General features: G+C 45.0%; 1 protein-coding gene across 1 annotated transcript; it reads left to right on the top strand.

The window, feature by feature from the left end:
• Positions 1-477: 477 nt before the first annotated feature.
• Positions 478-15952, top strand: VPS18 (VPS18 core subunit of CORVET and HOPS complexes). The gene is made up of 5 exons (XM_038407196.2): positions 478-1171; positions 9476-9617; positions 9802-9893; positions 10685-12555; positions 13793-15952. Exons 1-5 carry the CDS (start codon positions 1081-1083, stop codon positions 14519-14521), a joined length of 2925 nt encoding a protein of 974 aa, XP_038263124.1. The 5' UTR covers positions 478-1080; the 3' UTR covers positions 14522-15952.
• Positions 15953-16482: the final 530 nt, after the last annotated feature.

Here is a 16482-nt window from a genome sequence, read left to right as displayed (position 1 = left end):
ATGTTTCTCAAACTTTTCAAGTTGGCAACGCCATATTTGAAAGAAAAGTTTGTGACCCTTTTACTTTTACTGTACCGTAAGAGTAAAAAAATGTATTGATTATAAGCCAATACAATCAATTTGTGTGTATATTTCTAGGGGCTGACAGAGAACACTTGACCTTCAAGCGCACTGGGAATCGGGGACCCAGCCTAAGAGTTTCTTTGCTTTAGATTTTTATACAGTTTTCAAGGCCACACAACCCTGACTGCCTTATATGAGCCCCCTGCCTCAGGGCCACCGCCCACCATTGAGAAAGAGCGGCCGGAGACCTCCTGATGTGGGACTGCTCTGTGTCTTTAGGCAACACGCCTGGCCCGTTCCCCTGCAGGTAACCCTGGGATGAGAGGTGGCCTGGCTAGCGCGGGGACGGGATGTACACCCGAGATGAGCAGGGCGCTACCGCTGATTGGCTGAGCAGGGCGCTGCCGCTGATTGGCTGAGCAGCGCGTAGTGCTCGCACCATCGGGGCTTACGTGCAGACCCTGCAAGCCTGCCCGTGCGGGGGGCTCCCTAGGGCGTCACGACAGCCCCGCGCCTATTGGGTGACGCGATAGGCGGGCGTGTGGTGGGGGGGCGACGCTAGGCCAGCGACAGGCGCGCGACCTCCCGCTCAGGGCACGTGAGGGACACACCCCGCCCCACGCGCAGCCGCCCGGAAACCGGAAGCGCAGCGGCCTGCAAGCAGTCAGGTCACGTGGGGCTGGTCAGCTGAGCGTCTGCGGAAGTAGCCGGGCCGGAGTGACCGGGGCGGGAGGGGGTTGGCCGGGCTCGCGACGAAGGAACGCGAGACAGGAGGGGCGGGATCGGGATCGGTATCGGTGTTGCAGGAGCGGAAGTTGCTCCCCGGTCTGTTGGGGGGCGGGGCGTTCTGCAGGAGGGGAGTTGTCGGAGGGTGCAGGGCGCTGCGGGGGCGGGGCTGTGTCTAACCCCTGAGCTGCGTTGGGATGAGTTGAGGGGGGTGCCCGGTGTCTCCTGGGAGGGAGCTGAGTGGGTGGCGGGGCCCCGGGACTGGCTGGTGAGGGGGCGGCCGGGGCGGCCATGGCTTCCATCCTGGACGAGTACGAAGATTCGCTGTCCCGCTCTGCCTCCCTGCAGCAGAGCCGCGTCAACGTGGGCATCCCGCACTCCGGTAAGCGGGGGCCTGGGGCTACGTGATCATCTGTGCAGGTCACAGCGTGAGAACTGCCCTGGGGCCACGATGCCCCGCGCTCCCCCTAGTCTGATTTGAGCGCAAGCACTGCAAGCCTGCAGGATAGTGCCCTGTTGACTCGAGTCAGGATGGCCTTGAGAGGCACTGTGATCTTACTAGTTAAATAGAGTTGCAGAGTCAGACTTCGGTTCTGTTCTCAAGTCTGCCAGTGGCTTCCTGTATCACGGAGGTCAAATAACCCCTCCTTGCCTCCGTTTCCCTTTTGTTAAATGGGTGTCATAATACCTCCTGGATAGTTGTGCAGTTTAGTTTGTAATGCGTTTTCAGATTCTATAGTGACGCTAGAGAAGAGCAAATTATTAATGTCATCATGCAGTACTTTGAATGAATTCTCAGTGTTCCCATCTTTCCTGGTTTTCTCTATGTGAGGACAATTAAGGCCTTAATTCGTAACTATAGGTACCAAAGATAGGTGCTATAGGATAGAGAGGGCACTCTGTCATGTGATTCTGCTCTGACTGTCTCTGGGTCCATATTGGATTTTTCCATTACTACTTCATGTTGAGGTGGTTGCAAGGAAATGAATTTTACATTAGGTTTAGCAAATGGAAGCCTTGCTAATAGCTGAAGTACAGAAAATGAGAAGATGTGTACAGTATTTTTGTAATCACAAATGCAGTCTGTGCACTTAACCTGTGAACACAATGTTACAGTGCATCAGTTCTTCTCAGATACTCCATTGTGTATAAATAGGGCTCTACCAAATTCACAGTCCATTTTGATCAATTTCAAAGTCATAAGATTTTAAAAATTGTAAATTTCATGATTTCAGATAAATAATTCTGAAATTTCATGGTGTTGTAATCGTAGAGGACAGGAGTTGTATGTGTAGAGTCGGGGGGGTCACAAGGTTATTGTAGGGGGGGTTGTGGTACTGCTATCCTTACTTCTGCGCTGCTGCTGATGGCGGCGCTGCCTTCAGAGCTGGGTGGCCGGAGAGCAATGGCTGCTGGCCGGAACCCAGCTCTGAAGGCACAGCCATCACCAGCAGCAGCGCAGAAGTAAGGATGTCATGGTATGGTATTGCCACCCTTTGCTGGTACTTGTAGGGCATCCCCTTCAGAGCTGGGTGCCTGGCCAAAAGCCACCACTCTCCCGCCGTCCAACTCTGAAAGCAGTGCAGAAGTAAAGGTGATGATACTGTGACCCCCCTAAAATAACCGTATGACCCCCCTGCAACTCCCTTTGGGTCAGGATCCCCAATTTGACAAACACTGGTTGCCCCTATGAAATCTGTATAATATAGGGTAAAAGCACATGGGAGACCAGATTTCACCATCCATGAAGCGTTTTTCATGGCCATAATTTGGTAGGGTCCTATGTTTAGAGCTTAGCTTGAACTTGGTTATAGAGTGAAACTGTTTGAGGAACAAGGATGCCAGTCCTAAATTGCTTCATTGCAATTTTGATTATAGTGAATCTCTAGAGTGAAATTATTATGTGGGGTGGAAAACGACTTAATCCTAAAATACCACTGCTATATGAATGCACTTGTATACGAGGCAAAAGAGGGAATGTGAAATGGTTTTAAAGTTATGAGCTTGGGGTGAGCTCTAACCACTACTTCTCCATTTGTCAACCCAAATTTGTGGCCGTAATGTCTCACAGGAGGCCTCCTGTCTATGCCACTTATTTCTTGATTTTGTTTTTTAATCAGTTTCTTAGTCTTTCTTTGCTCCTTTCCTTTTTGAGGAAGTTGAGTAACTATAGAAACTATTAAACATTTTGTATGTGTGATGCTTAGTGACATCATGTTAGTTGCCCAGCCCAGGGAAACTTACCAATATACTGGATGCAGAAAACATAGGTTCCATCACATGTATAATGGCTGTATAATTCTCATGGGCTGATTTCATATTAGTATGGTTACCACTAGAGAAGTGTGGCATGAAAGCAATCTATGTTGGCCTGAAACTTTATGCCACAATTTGTGAAATGCTGGCACCTACATTAGGTCCATCTGTGTAATGTAATATAAATATACAATAATTATGTGATGGGTTATGCTAGCTATGCAATATGAATGAGGAGTAAGTTGCTAGAGGGGCAGTTATGTAGTACATTCGCCTATTAATCAAACTAGTGAGTCTTGAGTTTCACATATGATTTCCCCTACTGCCACCATATAAGGTTGAATTAGATATGAGACCCAGTTAGCTTTAAAAGGACTATGTTCTATCTAGCATTGCCACTTCAGTGCTGGCCACTCTGCAAAGTTGGCATCTCTTTGCTGAGTTAAAAATCTATAGGCATAAGCTTCTGAAAGTATCTATGACTGGCTCCCCACTTTAGTTGAATCCTAACCTATCAAAAGGTTAAGTATTGTCTGGAACTGCTAGATAAGCAGGGTTGTATGGTATATATCTGTGGGAAAAATTTGTTTATACCAGGCTGTGTATAAAATAAAAAGGATAAACAGAGAGAGAGAGAGAACAAATTAAATATAGTCCATACACTGAAGTTCATATTTCTTAAAATATGGCTTGTTACCTTTATTTGGTTAAGTTTAATTGAAGTCAGGGTTCTGAATCTCTAATAGAGGTCCCCCCCCCGGTTAATTATTTTGGTGCTAAATGGAAGTTAACGAAAGCAGAATGGTTTTAAGAGTTTGGCTAACAATTCCTTTCCTTCCCTTTTGCTCTGCTTTCACTCTTGACTCCTGCATTATCATCTCTTAAGTAGTTTTTCAGTTATTATATACTCTGTCTTCACTAAAAATTTTACCTGTTGCTGACAAATGGGTGTCAGCAAAGGGGACGGCTGAACCGTGTTTGAGTTGAGATGCAGCCATGTTCATCATCATTTTAGAATCTGCGGGTGTCCCTTCATGGCTCCGGTTGTGGCTTTGAACATGACTTGAAAGTAAATTGGTTGGCAGCAGTTGCAGACAGATCCAAAGTTTGGGGAATAGATAAAAGTAATAGCTTTACGTAGAGCACATTCACAGAAGAGCAAACGATAACATTGTACTTGAAATTTTTTGAGGTGTTAAGCTAATTGAAGTATGTGCCGAAGTGCTATGCTTTTACTGATGCTATTTCAGAAAGATATAGATCGCAAAAGAGCAAAGACTGGGGATGGCTGAAATGCAAACTGCAGGTTCCTCAAGTCCCAAAAGACCTGGCTGGAGTTAGTAGTGATCTTATTTCATTGTCTTTCTCCAGATGTTTCAGCCTCTGGGATGTAGAAAGAAAGAAGATTCATCCAGAAATATGAAGGTGCAACGTTTAGAATCCTAAACCCAGATAGATAAAACACATTTAAAAAGGTGTTTTTATGCACATTTGAGAGGAATGCAGAGGTATGGGATTGAGACTCCAAACCAAAACTAGTTCTCACGTTCCAAGTCAAGAAAAACGATATATGATGGAATAAAACCAATTGAATCCTGCCCAAGCTTTTTGTGTAGAGGAACAGAGGCTAAAAAAGTACCTCTCTCCCCTTCTGGTGAAGATCACTAATTAAAAATCTCAAATTAATGACTGAAGTGCAGATACAACTGACTGCATTGTTACAGGTAATCTCAAGGAATCTAAAATACATAATTTTAAATTAAACTGCTTTTAAATCAGTAAAACCTTCCATCCAAAAGCTAAACTGTCCCTTTCTTTACTGAGTTACATTTTCATTGGTCCTCTGACTGAGGCAACCTTATTTTTTCCTGAGTGGGCAATTAGCCAGAAAAAAGTTACCTTGACTCTAAGTGACTGTGACTTAGAGATCTCATTTTAACGGCTTGATTCTTGTGCCTTTGATCATCCTCCATTCCATTCCATTCCATTTTTTTTTCTTTCAGTAATGGGTGTCTGTATCACTTTCCCATCAGAGTGAAACTCCACTCCTGAAAACTGGTCTACACCCAATATGAGCTCTGATTTAACTAGAATCAATATGACCACTAGTTATGGACCTTCTTATTTCAGGATAACAGTGTCCTTTTTCAGTTTTCCTTATATCAGTTCCTCGCTGATTTAATCAAAGCCAAAATAAGACACTCAACCTGAAATAAGTGTCCACAGCAGGGGGGTGCTGCTGACTTAGTTAAATGGATGGTCAAACTATGTATAGACAAAGGCTGAATTAAGTGCTAGCCAAAAGGGGTGTTGCATAATTAGCATGAAGTTATTTCCCATCTCTTCCAATGCACACGCTTTGGCTACCTGTAAGCTTGCTATTTTTTGAATTTGCTACTATTGAACTAGCATAAGTGCAGCAATGGGGAGAGCGATGGTAGAGCAGGTGCCAGCACTTTTGTCTCCGTGTCATTTGGCTGTGCTTGCAGTAGGTCTAGACAATGCTGTGATAAGTGTTGACAGCCAATCTACACTAGTGCTAATCTTTTCTAGCCAGTAACTGGGCTACATTGGTGCTAGACCAGCAGTGGGAAAGTTGCTGAAAATAACATAGGGACAAGACTATAGGGGCTGATTGTGCTTTCCCTGTGCTGTTCCAGGCCCCTGCTAGCCTACAGAGTTCTAGGCCTAAACTCTGCTCCCTCTCACATGGCAGCAGAGCATTGCTGCCTCTACAGTGCTGGGCTGACGACAGAATCCTATCCTGCCAATCAAACTGTCTTCTAACCCTCCTTTTACACTGTGTGTTTAACTTTATGCCTGCTGTTTGTCTGCTTTAGCCAGTGGCCTTGGTTTCCAGCTGCCTTGTTCTATCTTTTACTCCTGGGGGCATTCTGTGCCAAAAAGATAAAAATTCTGCACACAATGTTTTAAAATTCTGCATATTTTATATGTCAGAATAAGACAATATAATCATGCCAGCTTCAATTATTTTGGTAACTTATTTAAAAATACCTGTCAGCAAGTAGGTCTGTAACAATACAGACAATGAAAAAGATTCAGGATTTTTTTTTTTGACAAATATATTCCTTACTAGGCATATTAATACAGAACTTTGAGTAATTGTTCATTCAAACTACAATATAGAACCATATTTCCTGCACCTCTCAAAAGCAGTGCAAAGGCTTGGGGGAGTTGGCTTAATGGAGGAGCTGAGTGAGAGAGAAGTAATTGCTGGGAAGGAGCCTGGGAGTGAATCTGGAGGGTTGTTGGATGTGGGTGGGAGAAGTATGGAGCAGAGATTTTTTTTTTTGGGGGGGGAGGGATTATTAGAAAGTTGGGGAACCTCCCCCATACAGACCTTGGTTAACCCCCTAGCCTCTCCCATTCAGTCAGGCACATGTGCCCCAGTCCCCATGTGTCCATGCTCTCCTTCCCCCATCCCTATATACCCCCTGTCCACATGTCCCTGCACCTCCTTCCCCGGTTCCCATGTGTCCCTGCACCCTGTCCCCATGTGGCCTTGCGCCCCCACTCCTATTCAGCCCCTGTCCCTCCATTAGCCTTTCTAAACCCCAGTCTGTGACCCCCCAGCAGCCCCATGTGCCCCACTCTGTCTGTGTCTCCTCTCCCAACCCCCCATGTACATTTTCATCTGTCTCTGTGGGCAGGACACTGTGAGGTATGCAGGCTGTCCTCTCTATGGGTTGTTATGGCTGGTGAGCAGCTGCCCTCTGTTCTGGCACCACAGCAGTCCCCGGTGGGTGAAAGGCATAACTGCAGCACCTCTCCTGCAGAATGTATTTTCTGCGAAGGAAAAAAGAAATCTGCAGGGAACATGAATTCTGCACATGCGCAGTGGTGCAGAATTCTCCCAGAGTAACCTTGTGTACCTTGTAAATCCTTTGAAAGTGAAGATTTTCCCAGGCTAACTGCACTACATAGACATAACTGTCCTAGATTTCCCTGTGGAGCCAGTGGTTTTCCATCCTTGGAGGGAGGCCAGTGTAAATTTAACCTAGGAAAGAAACCAGAAATGATCAGTCCTTTCTTGTTGTCTAGCCTGAGGTGGCCTGGTCATTCAGTTAGAGGAATGCAATATTCTTGGTCAAGGGGTTACATGGTGTCCTGTGAGGGCATGGGAAATTCAGGCAGAGGAAAAACTTGCATCACAGGACTGATATGGAGAGAGCTTTGTGATACAATCTTTTTGTTGACACACAAATGTCCCCTGGATTCTACTAATGTGTATCATTCATGTTTTGTTCCATGTGAATGTCACATTATTTTACAGTTCCATGGCAGAGTTGAATTCCTTTATGGATTTTGGCTAGTGTCTGTCCACCATAGGAGAGCAGCCTTCAGAAGCTGCCCAATTTAGGCATGGAAACGGTGTGCTTCTAGGTTGTTCCAAGCTTCTAAAGGTGAGCCCTGTCCAGCTTCAGAAAAATGAAACTAGTTATGCCATTCTGCCACCCTGCTATGTGGTGTTAAAAGCCTATCCATCTTAATGTATAAATTTCCCATCCCCCTGCCCTGGCTAGTCCTTCACCCTCCTCCCTTCACCATCTTAGTGTTTTGGCTTTCTCTTGAGGTCACTTCACCTGCTTTAAAATTTGAAAAGCTTTTATGAACTGAAACAAAACAAAATTATAAGCCTGTCCTGAACCAGTTTCTGTAGCAGAATATATTGTCATGCTGCTGATGTAAAACTCTCTCCTCCCACCTGCTATACAGATCACCCTGTCTGGTAATCTGCCACCATCTAAATTTGGTGTCTCCCAGGCTAGCCAGCTCGGTGGTCCTCTGACATGTAAGTGGAGCCATTAAAGCAAAATAGTTGAATGGTGGTGGTGGTTCTAGTTTAGATCAGCATTGTGACTAGAACAATATGAAAGTCATTGGTTTCTACTCACCCTCTGACTCCCAGTTTCAGTTCACACACACCTGAGTTTCACTTTGAGTTTCAGGCTTCAGCAGACCTAAAATGCATTGTGCAACTCTGACAAAATGACCACATTTGCCAGGTTTAACCCCAAATCTTAATTTGGCCTAGCCTTGCTTGAAATTCAAACAAGGTTTGCCAAAAGATCCAGGAACTGGATCACACTGTCTCAAGTTTTCAGTTTGTAATGAAATTGGAATCCGGTTATACCTAGTTTTGGCTTTTGTTGGGCAGCGTTGTGGTCTCATGGTTAGGGCACTGATTCTGGTACTCACCGGACTCGAGTGCTAGTCTTGGCAAATTGTGTGACTTTAGTCAATTCACTGAACCCCATGGTTCAGTTTCTCTCAAATGTGAAATTGGAGTAACGGTGCTTGTTCATCTTTATCAAGTGCTTTGAGCTTGGTGGATGTAAAACATTATACAAGTATTATGAAACTTTTCTACTCATCTAGTTGCGACTTCCAGCTGTATTGCTTGCAGTCACTGATCTTAAATTGTTTCCTGGCAATTAAATGATTAATTTTATGGAAAAATCTAGCTATCTTTAATCTTTTGAATAATCTCAGTTTCCGCCTTTTCTTTTGTGTGATGGATGCTAGACTGAATAAGAGAAATTAATTTTATCCTCCCCAAATGAAACATTTTAAACTAATGCCACCTCTGATTTCTGAGTCTTTCTTTAGACTGTAAACTCTCTTGAGCATAGATACCATCTATGTTAGCATCTTGTACAGCACCATTTCAGTGTTTTAACAAATAACCTGATTTTCCTGTAGTTGTACGCCTTTTCTTTTTAAGAAAACAAATGGTCTTGTGGCACCTTAGAGACTAACAAATTTATTTGAGCATAAGCTTTTGTGAGCTACAGCTCACTTCATCAGTGGAAAATACAGTGGGGAGATTTTATATACACAGAGAACATGAAACAATGGGTGTTACCATACACACTGTAACGAGAGTGATCAGGTAAGGTGAGCTATTACCAGCAGGAGAGAGAAAAAAAAACCTTTTGTAGTGATAATCAAGGTGGGCCATTTCCAGCAGTTGACAAGAACATGTGAGGAACAGTACAGGGGGTGTGGGGAATAAACATGGGGAAATAGTTTTACTTTGTGTAATAACACATCCACTCCCAGTCTTTATTCAAGCCTAATTTCTTGTCATCCTCTTAATCAGCTTTTTATGAAATTGTCATGCAACTGTAATGTGCAGTTTCTTCCAGACTTTTCGGGATTCGCTGTGTTTGTTTATTTTCAGGTTAATGCCATGTGACAAATTGCTGCACTGTGGCAGAATGGGAAAGTAGACTTGTCCTGTATCTCCAAACATGCACCTGGGGAAAAGATTAGATGCTACTCCCCATGATTCCATACGATGGAGTGCTTCGCTTTCCTGTAGCCCTCCCTGTTTCTGCTCCCTATTTTAGGTTACATTTAGTGTTGTCTCTTTTCTGAAGTACGTTTGTATTATCACGTTTTCTAGGGTATGTGAATGCTCGGCTGGAGAAGGAGACTCCAATATTTAACAAGCAAAGGATTGATTTCACTCCTCCAGAGAAAATTAACAGCCTTGTGGTCTCCTGTAACCAACTCTGTATGAGCCTTGGCAGAGATACCCTTTTCAGGTAACTTGTACTATTTAAGACCTGAAGCCTTCACAGCCTGTTCTTGGGTTGCATGGAAACCCTGTCTCTAAACTAGGTGCAGATTCATGGTCTTTTGTAAAAAGAGAAAGGTATAATTTTGTTTCCAAAGTTACATGGGCTTTTCCTGTCTCTGGGTAACTTGCTTTGTCATTCCTCCATGCAGAATTGATCTCGGCAAGGCAGATGAACCTAATCAGGTAGAGCTGGGACGCAAGGATGAAGCCAGAGTCTACAAGATGTTTTTGGACCACACAGGTGAGGTGATGGTGTAGGGGAAATTGCAAAATACTGTTTAATATCTACAACAAATGCAATAATTGTGTTAAACAAGCATTTAATTAAGGAAGATTTCCGGTTTCTGTTCTGTGTGTGGAAGGAGTACGTGGTCCACCTGGGGAATGAACTCAGACTACCTAATTATTGTCCAGGGACTCTGCCTATTTAATATCGAAGTGTTAGAGGAAGAGCATTGTGCCTCACTCCTTACATTTTGGTGTATATGAACCACTGTCTTCATTGACAGATGTGAGCTGATTTGAGTGAGCTTATTACAACTGATAAAAGAAAATTTTCCTTACACAATGTACATCTAACTTTTGGAGCCCATTGCCTCCTTTGGCCTTGGGAGGCCAGGAGCTTAGCAGATTTCTAAATAATTATAATATCCACAGTTAACTCTAGCTGGGATGAAACACTTATAAAATATAAAACCTAATGACAACAATTAGCAGCCTGGACTTTCTATGGGCCATTTATTCCAGAGTTGTTCATATAGGGTTTCTTGCACCTTCCTTTGAAGCACTGTCAGTTGTGATAGTAGGCTAAATGGACCACAGATCTCATCCATTATTCTAATCCCCAGGTTCTTATGAATTCAAATTCTTGGGGGAACTCTAGGAACTTGACTTCCATGTTTTGTCTAACATGACTCTGAGAACAACCAGAAGTCTTGCTTTACAGTAGTGGTGCTGCCTGGGTTGTGGTGTTCGCAGTTCCTTTAACCTTGCACCCATTAATCATCTATCTCTTGCTATATGCCTTTGCAGGATCTCATCTTGTGATTGCACTGAACACTAGTGAATGCCTGTATTTGAACAGAAATGCTCAGAAGGTGCGGACGCTCTCCCGCTGGAAAGGTCACTTGATTGAAAGTGTGGGCTGGAACAAGTTTCTGGGTTCAGAGACTAACACTGGCCCTATCCTGGTGGGGACAGCCCAGGGCCAAATATATGAGGCTGAGATCTCTGTCAGCGAGGGAAGTCTCTTCAGCACTAATCTGGACCAGTATTTCCGACTGGTCTATACCTTAGAGGAGGAGGCAGGACCAACCCCAGTCTGCTGTCTGGAAATAGAGCGAGGGCTCGACGGGAAATGTTTTATCATTGCCACTACTCGTAAGAGACTCTTCCAGTTTGTTGGCAAAGTACCTGAGGGGGCGGAGCAGCAGGGCTTTGGCTTTGTGTTTGGCATGCATGCAGACAACTTGCCCAGCTTCCGAGAGTTCCCAGCCAGCTTTGGCTACAGCGAAATAGCATTTTACACTCCAAAGCTACGCTCCTCCCCACGCTCATTCGCCTGGATGATGGGAAACGGGGTCTTGTATGGTACATTGAACTATGGACGGCCTGACTCTATTCTGAGTGATGAACGGGTCTGGGAGTATCCGTCTGATGTAGACGTGGCAGCTAACAAGCCAATCTCCATAGTGCTCACCCAGTTCCACTTCCTGCTGCTACTGCCTGACAGAGTGAAGGCTGTGTGCACTCTGAATGGGCAGGTTGTCTTCGAAGACCTGTTCTTGGAGAAGTTTGGCTCGTTGAAGTGCATGATCAAAGATCCCACAGTCGGGCAGATCTGGATCCACACGGAGAAAGTTGTATTCCGCTACCACGTACAACGGGAATCGAGAGATGTCTGGAAGATGTACATGAACATTAACAAGTTTGATCTGGCCAAAGAGTACTGTAAAGACCGTCCTGAGTGCCTGGATATTGTGTTAGCAAGAGAGGCAGAACACTCCTTCCAAAACAAGAGGTACCTAGATAGTGCCAAGTGCTATGCACTGACCCAGAACTACTTTGAAGAGATTGCCCTTAAGTTCATTGAAGCCAAGCAGGAGGAGGCATTGATGGAATTTCTGCTCAAGAAACTGGCCAGCTTAAAGTCCTCTGAAAAGACCCAGACAACTTTGCTGACCACCTGGTTAACAGAGCTCTACTTGAATCGGTTAGGTGCTCTGGAGGGGGACACCTCGAAAAGGAATCTCTTTGAGGAGACTCGGGAGAAGTTCTGCAGCTTTCTGAGCAGCCCCAGAAACAAAGAGTGCCTGTTCAATAACCGAGTGTCCATCTATGAGTTGCTAGCAAGCCATGGGGACACGGAACACATGGTCTATTTTTCAGTTATTATGCAGGACTATGAGAGAGTGGTAGCCCATCACTGCCAGCATGATGACTATGAAGAAGCCCTAAATGTCCTTACCAGACACAGAGATGAGAAGCTCTTTTACAAGTTCTCTCCGGTCCTGATCCAGCACATCCCCAAGAAGGTGGTTGATGCTTGGATCTCCATGGGCACGAAACTGGATGCCAGGAAGCTCATACCTGCCCTCGTCAACTATAGCCAAAGTGGGAGCACCCAACAGATCAGTGAAGCTATTCGATACATGGAATTCTGTGTGCGCGAGCTGGAGGAAACGGAGCAAGCCATTCACAACTATCTGTTGTCTCTCTATGCTTTGTGTCGGCCAGATTCGCTGCTATCATATCTCGAACAAGCAGGAGCCAACCCTAACAGGATCCACTATGACCTGAAGTATGCGCTTCGGTTGTGTGCGGAGCATGGACACCACCGAGCCTGTGTCCATGTTTACAAAGTGATGGAGTTATATGAGGAAGCAGTGGATCTAGCTCTGCAGGTGTGTGCTACTATGTTTAGTACTCTTAGTTAATTTGTTCTTGAAGGTCCGATGGTGGAGAGCTTTCCTTTTCTTAAAGGGAAGGGGTGGGAGGGCTGGCTAGTTTGTTTAAAGGGTTATAAAGGCCCCAAGAAAAGGAGGGAATGTCTGTCACCATATTAACTTAGAGCAATAGTGGAAACTCAGAACTATCAGGGTATGTTTACGCTGCAATTAAAAATCAGCTAGCCTGTGCCAGCTGCCTGGCCCATGCTAAGGGGCTGTTTAATTGCGATGTAGATGTTTGGGCTCAGTCTAGATCCCAGACTCTAGGACCCTGCGAGGTGGGAGGGTCCCAGAGCTCAGGCTTGCAGCCCGATTTGAAATGTCTGCACCACAATTAAACAGTTCTTTAGCCTGAGTCAGATGGCATGGGCCAGCCCTGGGTGTCTAATTGTAATGTAAAGATACCCACAGTGGATATCTGACTTTCACAGACCATAATCTTAGGTGAGTGAAAGAGACTGTGTGGTGGGGGATATGGTTTCTGTTAATGCAGTCCCGGCTCTGTGGTACTCTGCTCATTGATAACCAGCTCTGCTGATCTGAGGTTCCCACCCTATTCTTAATCTCCTGCTTTAATTAAAAAAAAAAAAAAAAGGAAGAAAAACTTAAAATGAATTTATCCCCCCTTGGTCACCTTGTAGAAAGTTTAAATTAGTGTAGAGGTAATTTAGGTTCTGAATGGTGACAGTGCAGTGTGTACAATTTAAAGTGCTGACATTTACTGAGTTTAGTTCATCACAATATTTGCAGAATCCTACATTCTGAGTATACAGAATATTGTGGAGGAGATAAATGCTCTAGCCCAGTAAAGGTCAAAAATTGTAACTGTGCCTGCTGTATGAGGATGGATACTTAATTCATTGTTGTAACCTTGGAGGTCGAAGGTCACTAGTGGCTTTGGAGAGCTAGATCTTCCTGTTGTGTTCCTGGACCCTAATGACTCTTCAAAGTGATCCAGAATTGCTATGCACACCTTTTGAGTTGGGAGTGGATGTCTCGGGGAGAGAGGATGTGGCTGACATACAAACAGCCAAGTAGGCATGTCAACTGTATAGCTGTAGTTATGACTGATAAAATGGAGAGATCTCCTACTGGTGTCCTTCCTTTACTGGTAGTGGGCTCTTATGACAGAGAGAGAGAAGTGAAGAGGAAATCATAATTTTGTTTCCTTACTGTTCTGTTCAATTTTCAGGTGGATGTGGATCTAGCAAAGTCCTGTGCAGACCTCCCTGAAGAAGATGAGGAACTCCGGAAGAAGCTCTGGTTGAAAATTGCTCGCCACGTGGTCCAGGAAGAGAAGGACGTCAAGAAGGCTATGGCCTGCCTTTCTAGCTGCAACCTACTAAAGATTGAAGATGTCCTTCCCTTCTTCCCCGACTTTGTCACCATCGACCACTTCAAGGAGGCAATCTGCAACTCTCTGGAGGACTACAACAGGCACATTGAGGAGCTGAAGAAAGAGATGGAGGAAGCTACACAGAGTGCCAAGAGAATCCGGGAGGACATCCAGGAGATGAGAAACAAATATGGCTCTGTGGAGCCTCAGGAGAAGTGTGCCGCCTGTGACTTTCCACTCCTAAACCGCCCTTTCTACCTTTTCCTTTGCGGCCACATGTTTCACTATGACTGTCTGTTCCAGGCAGTTTTTCCAAACCTGCCTGCCTACAAGCAAGCTAAGCTAGAAGACCTTCAGAAGAAGCTGGGAGCCACAAGCCAGCCCTCCAAAGCCCATCATCGCCCCAAGGACACAGATGCCACCAGCTTGGGGAAGGGACAGCAGAGTCGGGAACAGATCAAGGCAGACATTGATGATATTGTAGCAGCTGAATGCGTGTACTGTGGGGAACTGATGATCCGGTCCATTGACAAGCCTTTCATTGACCCACAAAAGTATGAAGAGGAGAGGCAGAGTTGGCTGTAGGGTCACACAGTTGTTGTTTGAGGCTGCACATGAACACAAAACTTTGAGTTGTACGTCATGTCCACTGCCTGTGAAATATGCATATTAGAAATTAGCCTCCAGAAATCTGAAAACAAATAGATTCAATAGAGCTCTAAGGAGAGAGCAGCTGGTACTGTTATGTGGAAAGCAATGAGTTAGTCCCGGAGGACTATGAGAGAAATGGTCACGGTTGTCTAAGAATTGGAAGATTAATTTCCCACAAATGCCTCAGAACTTCCTCTGGCTTCTCTCTGAAGGTGAGCTTGAGCTTGCCTCTTGAAGCTGCTCTTATGAAACCCTTTGGCGTGAAGATAAGAATGCCTCATTGCCCAGAGAGAACTGGGAACAGAAAAATGATTTCATTCAGTTGGAGTGCTTCCCCATTTTATAGTATTAATTCAGGAAAAGACTGGGGCGATGGGAAGAAGCAGTGGGGAGTGCTTGGTGGCATAGGCTTTCATTCATCACTTTCAAATTAGGAATTGCTTTTGATTTGCTTCCTAATGAGATTGTTTAGCCAGCTTTACTGACATTATGTAAAAGCAAGGCAATAGACCTGCGTTTACATGTGTGTCTGCAAACATCTGTCATGTTACACAAATACATGGTTCTGTATAATAACATAAAAATATGATTCTTAAGCAGTGCAGTGTCTAAAAAGATGCATCTTAATCCCTATGTCTGGAATTTCGAGGTTGTGGTCTTTTCCCCAGTTTTCCAACAAGTTTTTTGGTCTGATCCATACAGTTGAATCTTCTGTAGGATCTCTTCAGTTTGTTTCCAGCCATTGTACTGTAGTCCATTCTGAATACCCATACTGGGACATTCTGCACAATTACCTGTTTTGGCTCCAGCACCACTGAAGTACAATACGTGCTAATGGTAATTTGAGTATTACATATAATGATAATTCACAGGTAGCACCACTGAGTGGGCACTCCAATGAAAGTCTAGCAATCAGTTTCCTCGAGGACTGACCACAGCACTTCTCTGAGTCAGTGACACCATTTCATCTTGAAGCAGAAACTTGAGAGCCTTTGGCATCCTTTGCCAAGCAATCAAACTGTTCCCTTCATGGCTTAGTTGAGTGCTCCTGTAGGTCAGTGTATTTCTCCCCACCCCCCCCAGATGCTGCTCAGCATTGGAAGATTTTTTTTTTTTTGGTCCTGTTTTTGACAGGGAGATCGTTACACTTGAGGTGGAGGATGAGATTTTTCTCTAGTACCTTAGTAGGGGTTAGTAGTGGCATGTGACATTTAGATCTGTTAGCACTTCCTCATGAAGGAACTAAACTTCCCATGGAGCTTTGGCTGGGACGAAATCACAAAGATCAACAGGTGAGGGGCGGTAGTGAGAATCATGTTTTGTAAAGTGGTGGTGAATATTTGTCATTTTAGTTAAGAGGAAATTTAAAAAAAAAAATCTCTCCTGACTTCTATAAAGCTTATGTTCCTGTCTTGAGAACCCACCTGTGACCTGCTAGCCACTCATGACAGCTGCTGTGACTGTGAAACTGGGTCTTGGTGTAATATAAAATTACATTTTGTCTTGCTAACTGGGGGTCTTAGTAGCCTCACAGAGTTCCAGTAGAGCTTCCCCAACTTCTGATCAGAGCATTTCCTAACTGAGGGCTTAGCCTGCAATGTTTTACTTGAGCAATGCTGGCAGGAAGAGGCCTTAAATAAGAGGTGGGCAAACTATGGCCCACAGGCCACATCCGGCCTGCAGGACCATCCTGCCCGGCCCCTGAGCTCCCGGCCAGGGAGGCTAGCCCCTGGCCCCTTCCCTGTAGCTAACCTGCTGCGTGGGCAGCACGGCTTGCACCCGCCCACCTCCCAGGCTTTCCAATAAGCCTGTCCTGCCGCCAGCATGGTAAGGGGGCGGGGAGAGTTGGATAAGGGGCAGGAGGTCCCAGGGGGCAGTTGGGACAGGGGGCAGTT

Source organism: Dermochelys coriacea, chromosome 6, assembly GCF_009764565.3.
Source record: "Dermochelys coriacea isolate rDerCor1 chromosome 6, rDerCor1.pri.v4, whole genome shotgun sequence".
NCBI classification, from domain to species: Eukaryota; Metazoa; Chordata; order Testudines; family Dermochelyidae; genus Dermochelys; species Dermochelys coriacea.
This window is presented reverse-complemented; position numbering and strand designations above follow the sequence as displayed.

Coding starts and splice junctions, on each gene's coding strand:
- VPS18 (XM_038407196.2), top strand. CDS start 1,081: ATGGCTTCCATCCTGGACGAGTACGAAGATTCGCTGTCCCGCTCTGCC. Junction 1,172..9,475: donor CGTGGGCATCCCGCACTCCG/GTAAGCGGGGGC, acceptor CACGTTTTCTAG/GGTATGTGAATGCTCGGCTG. Junction 9,618..9,801: donor GGCAGAGATACCCTTTTCAG/GTAACTTGTACT, acceptor TCCTCCATGCAG/AATTGATCTCGGCAAGGCAG.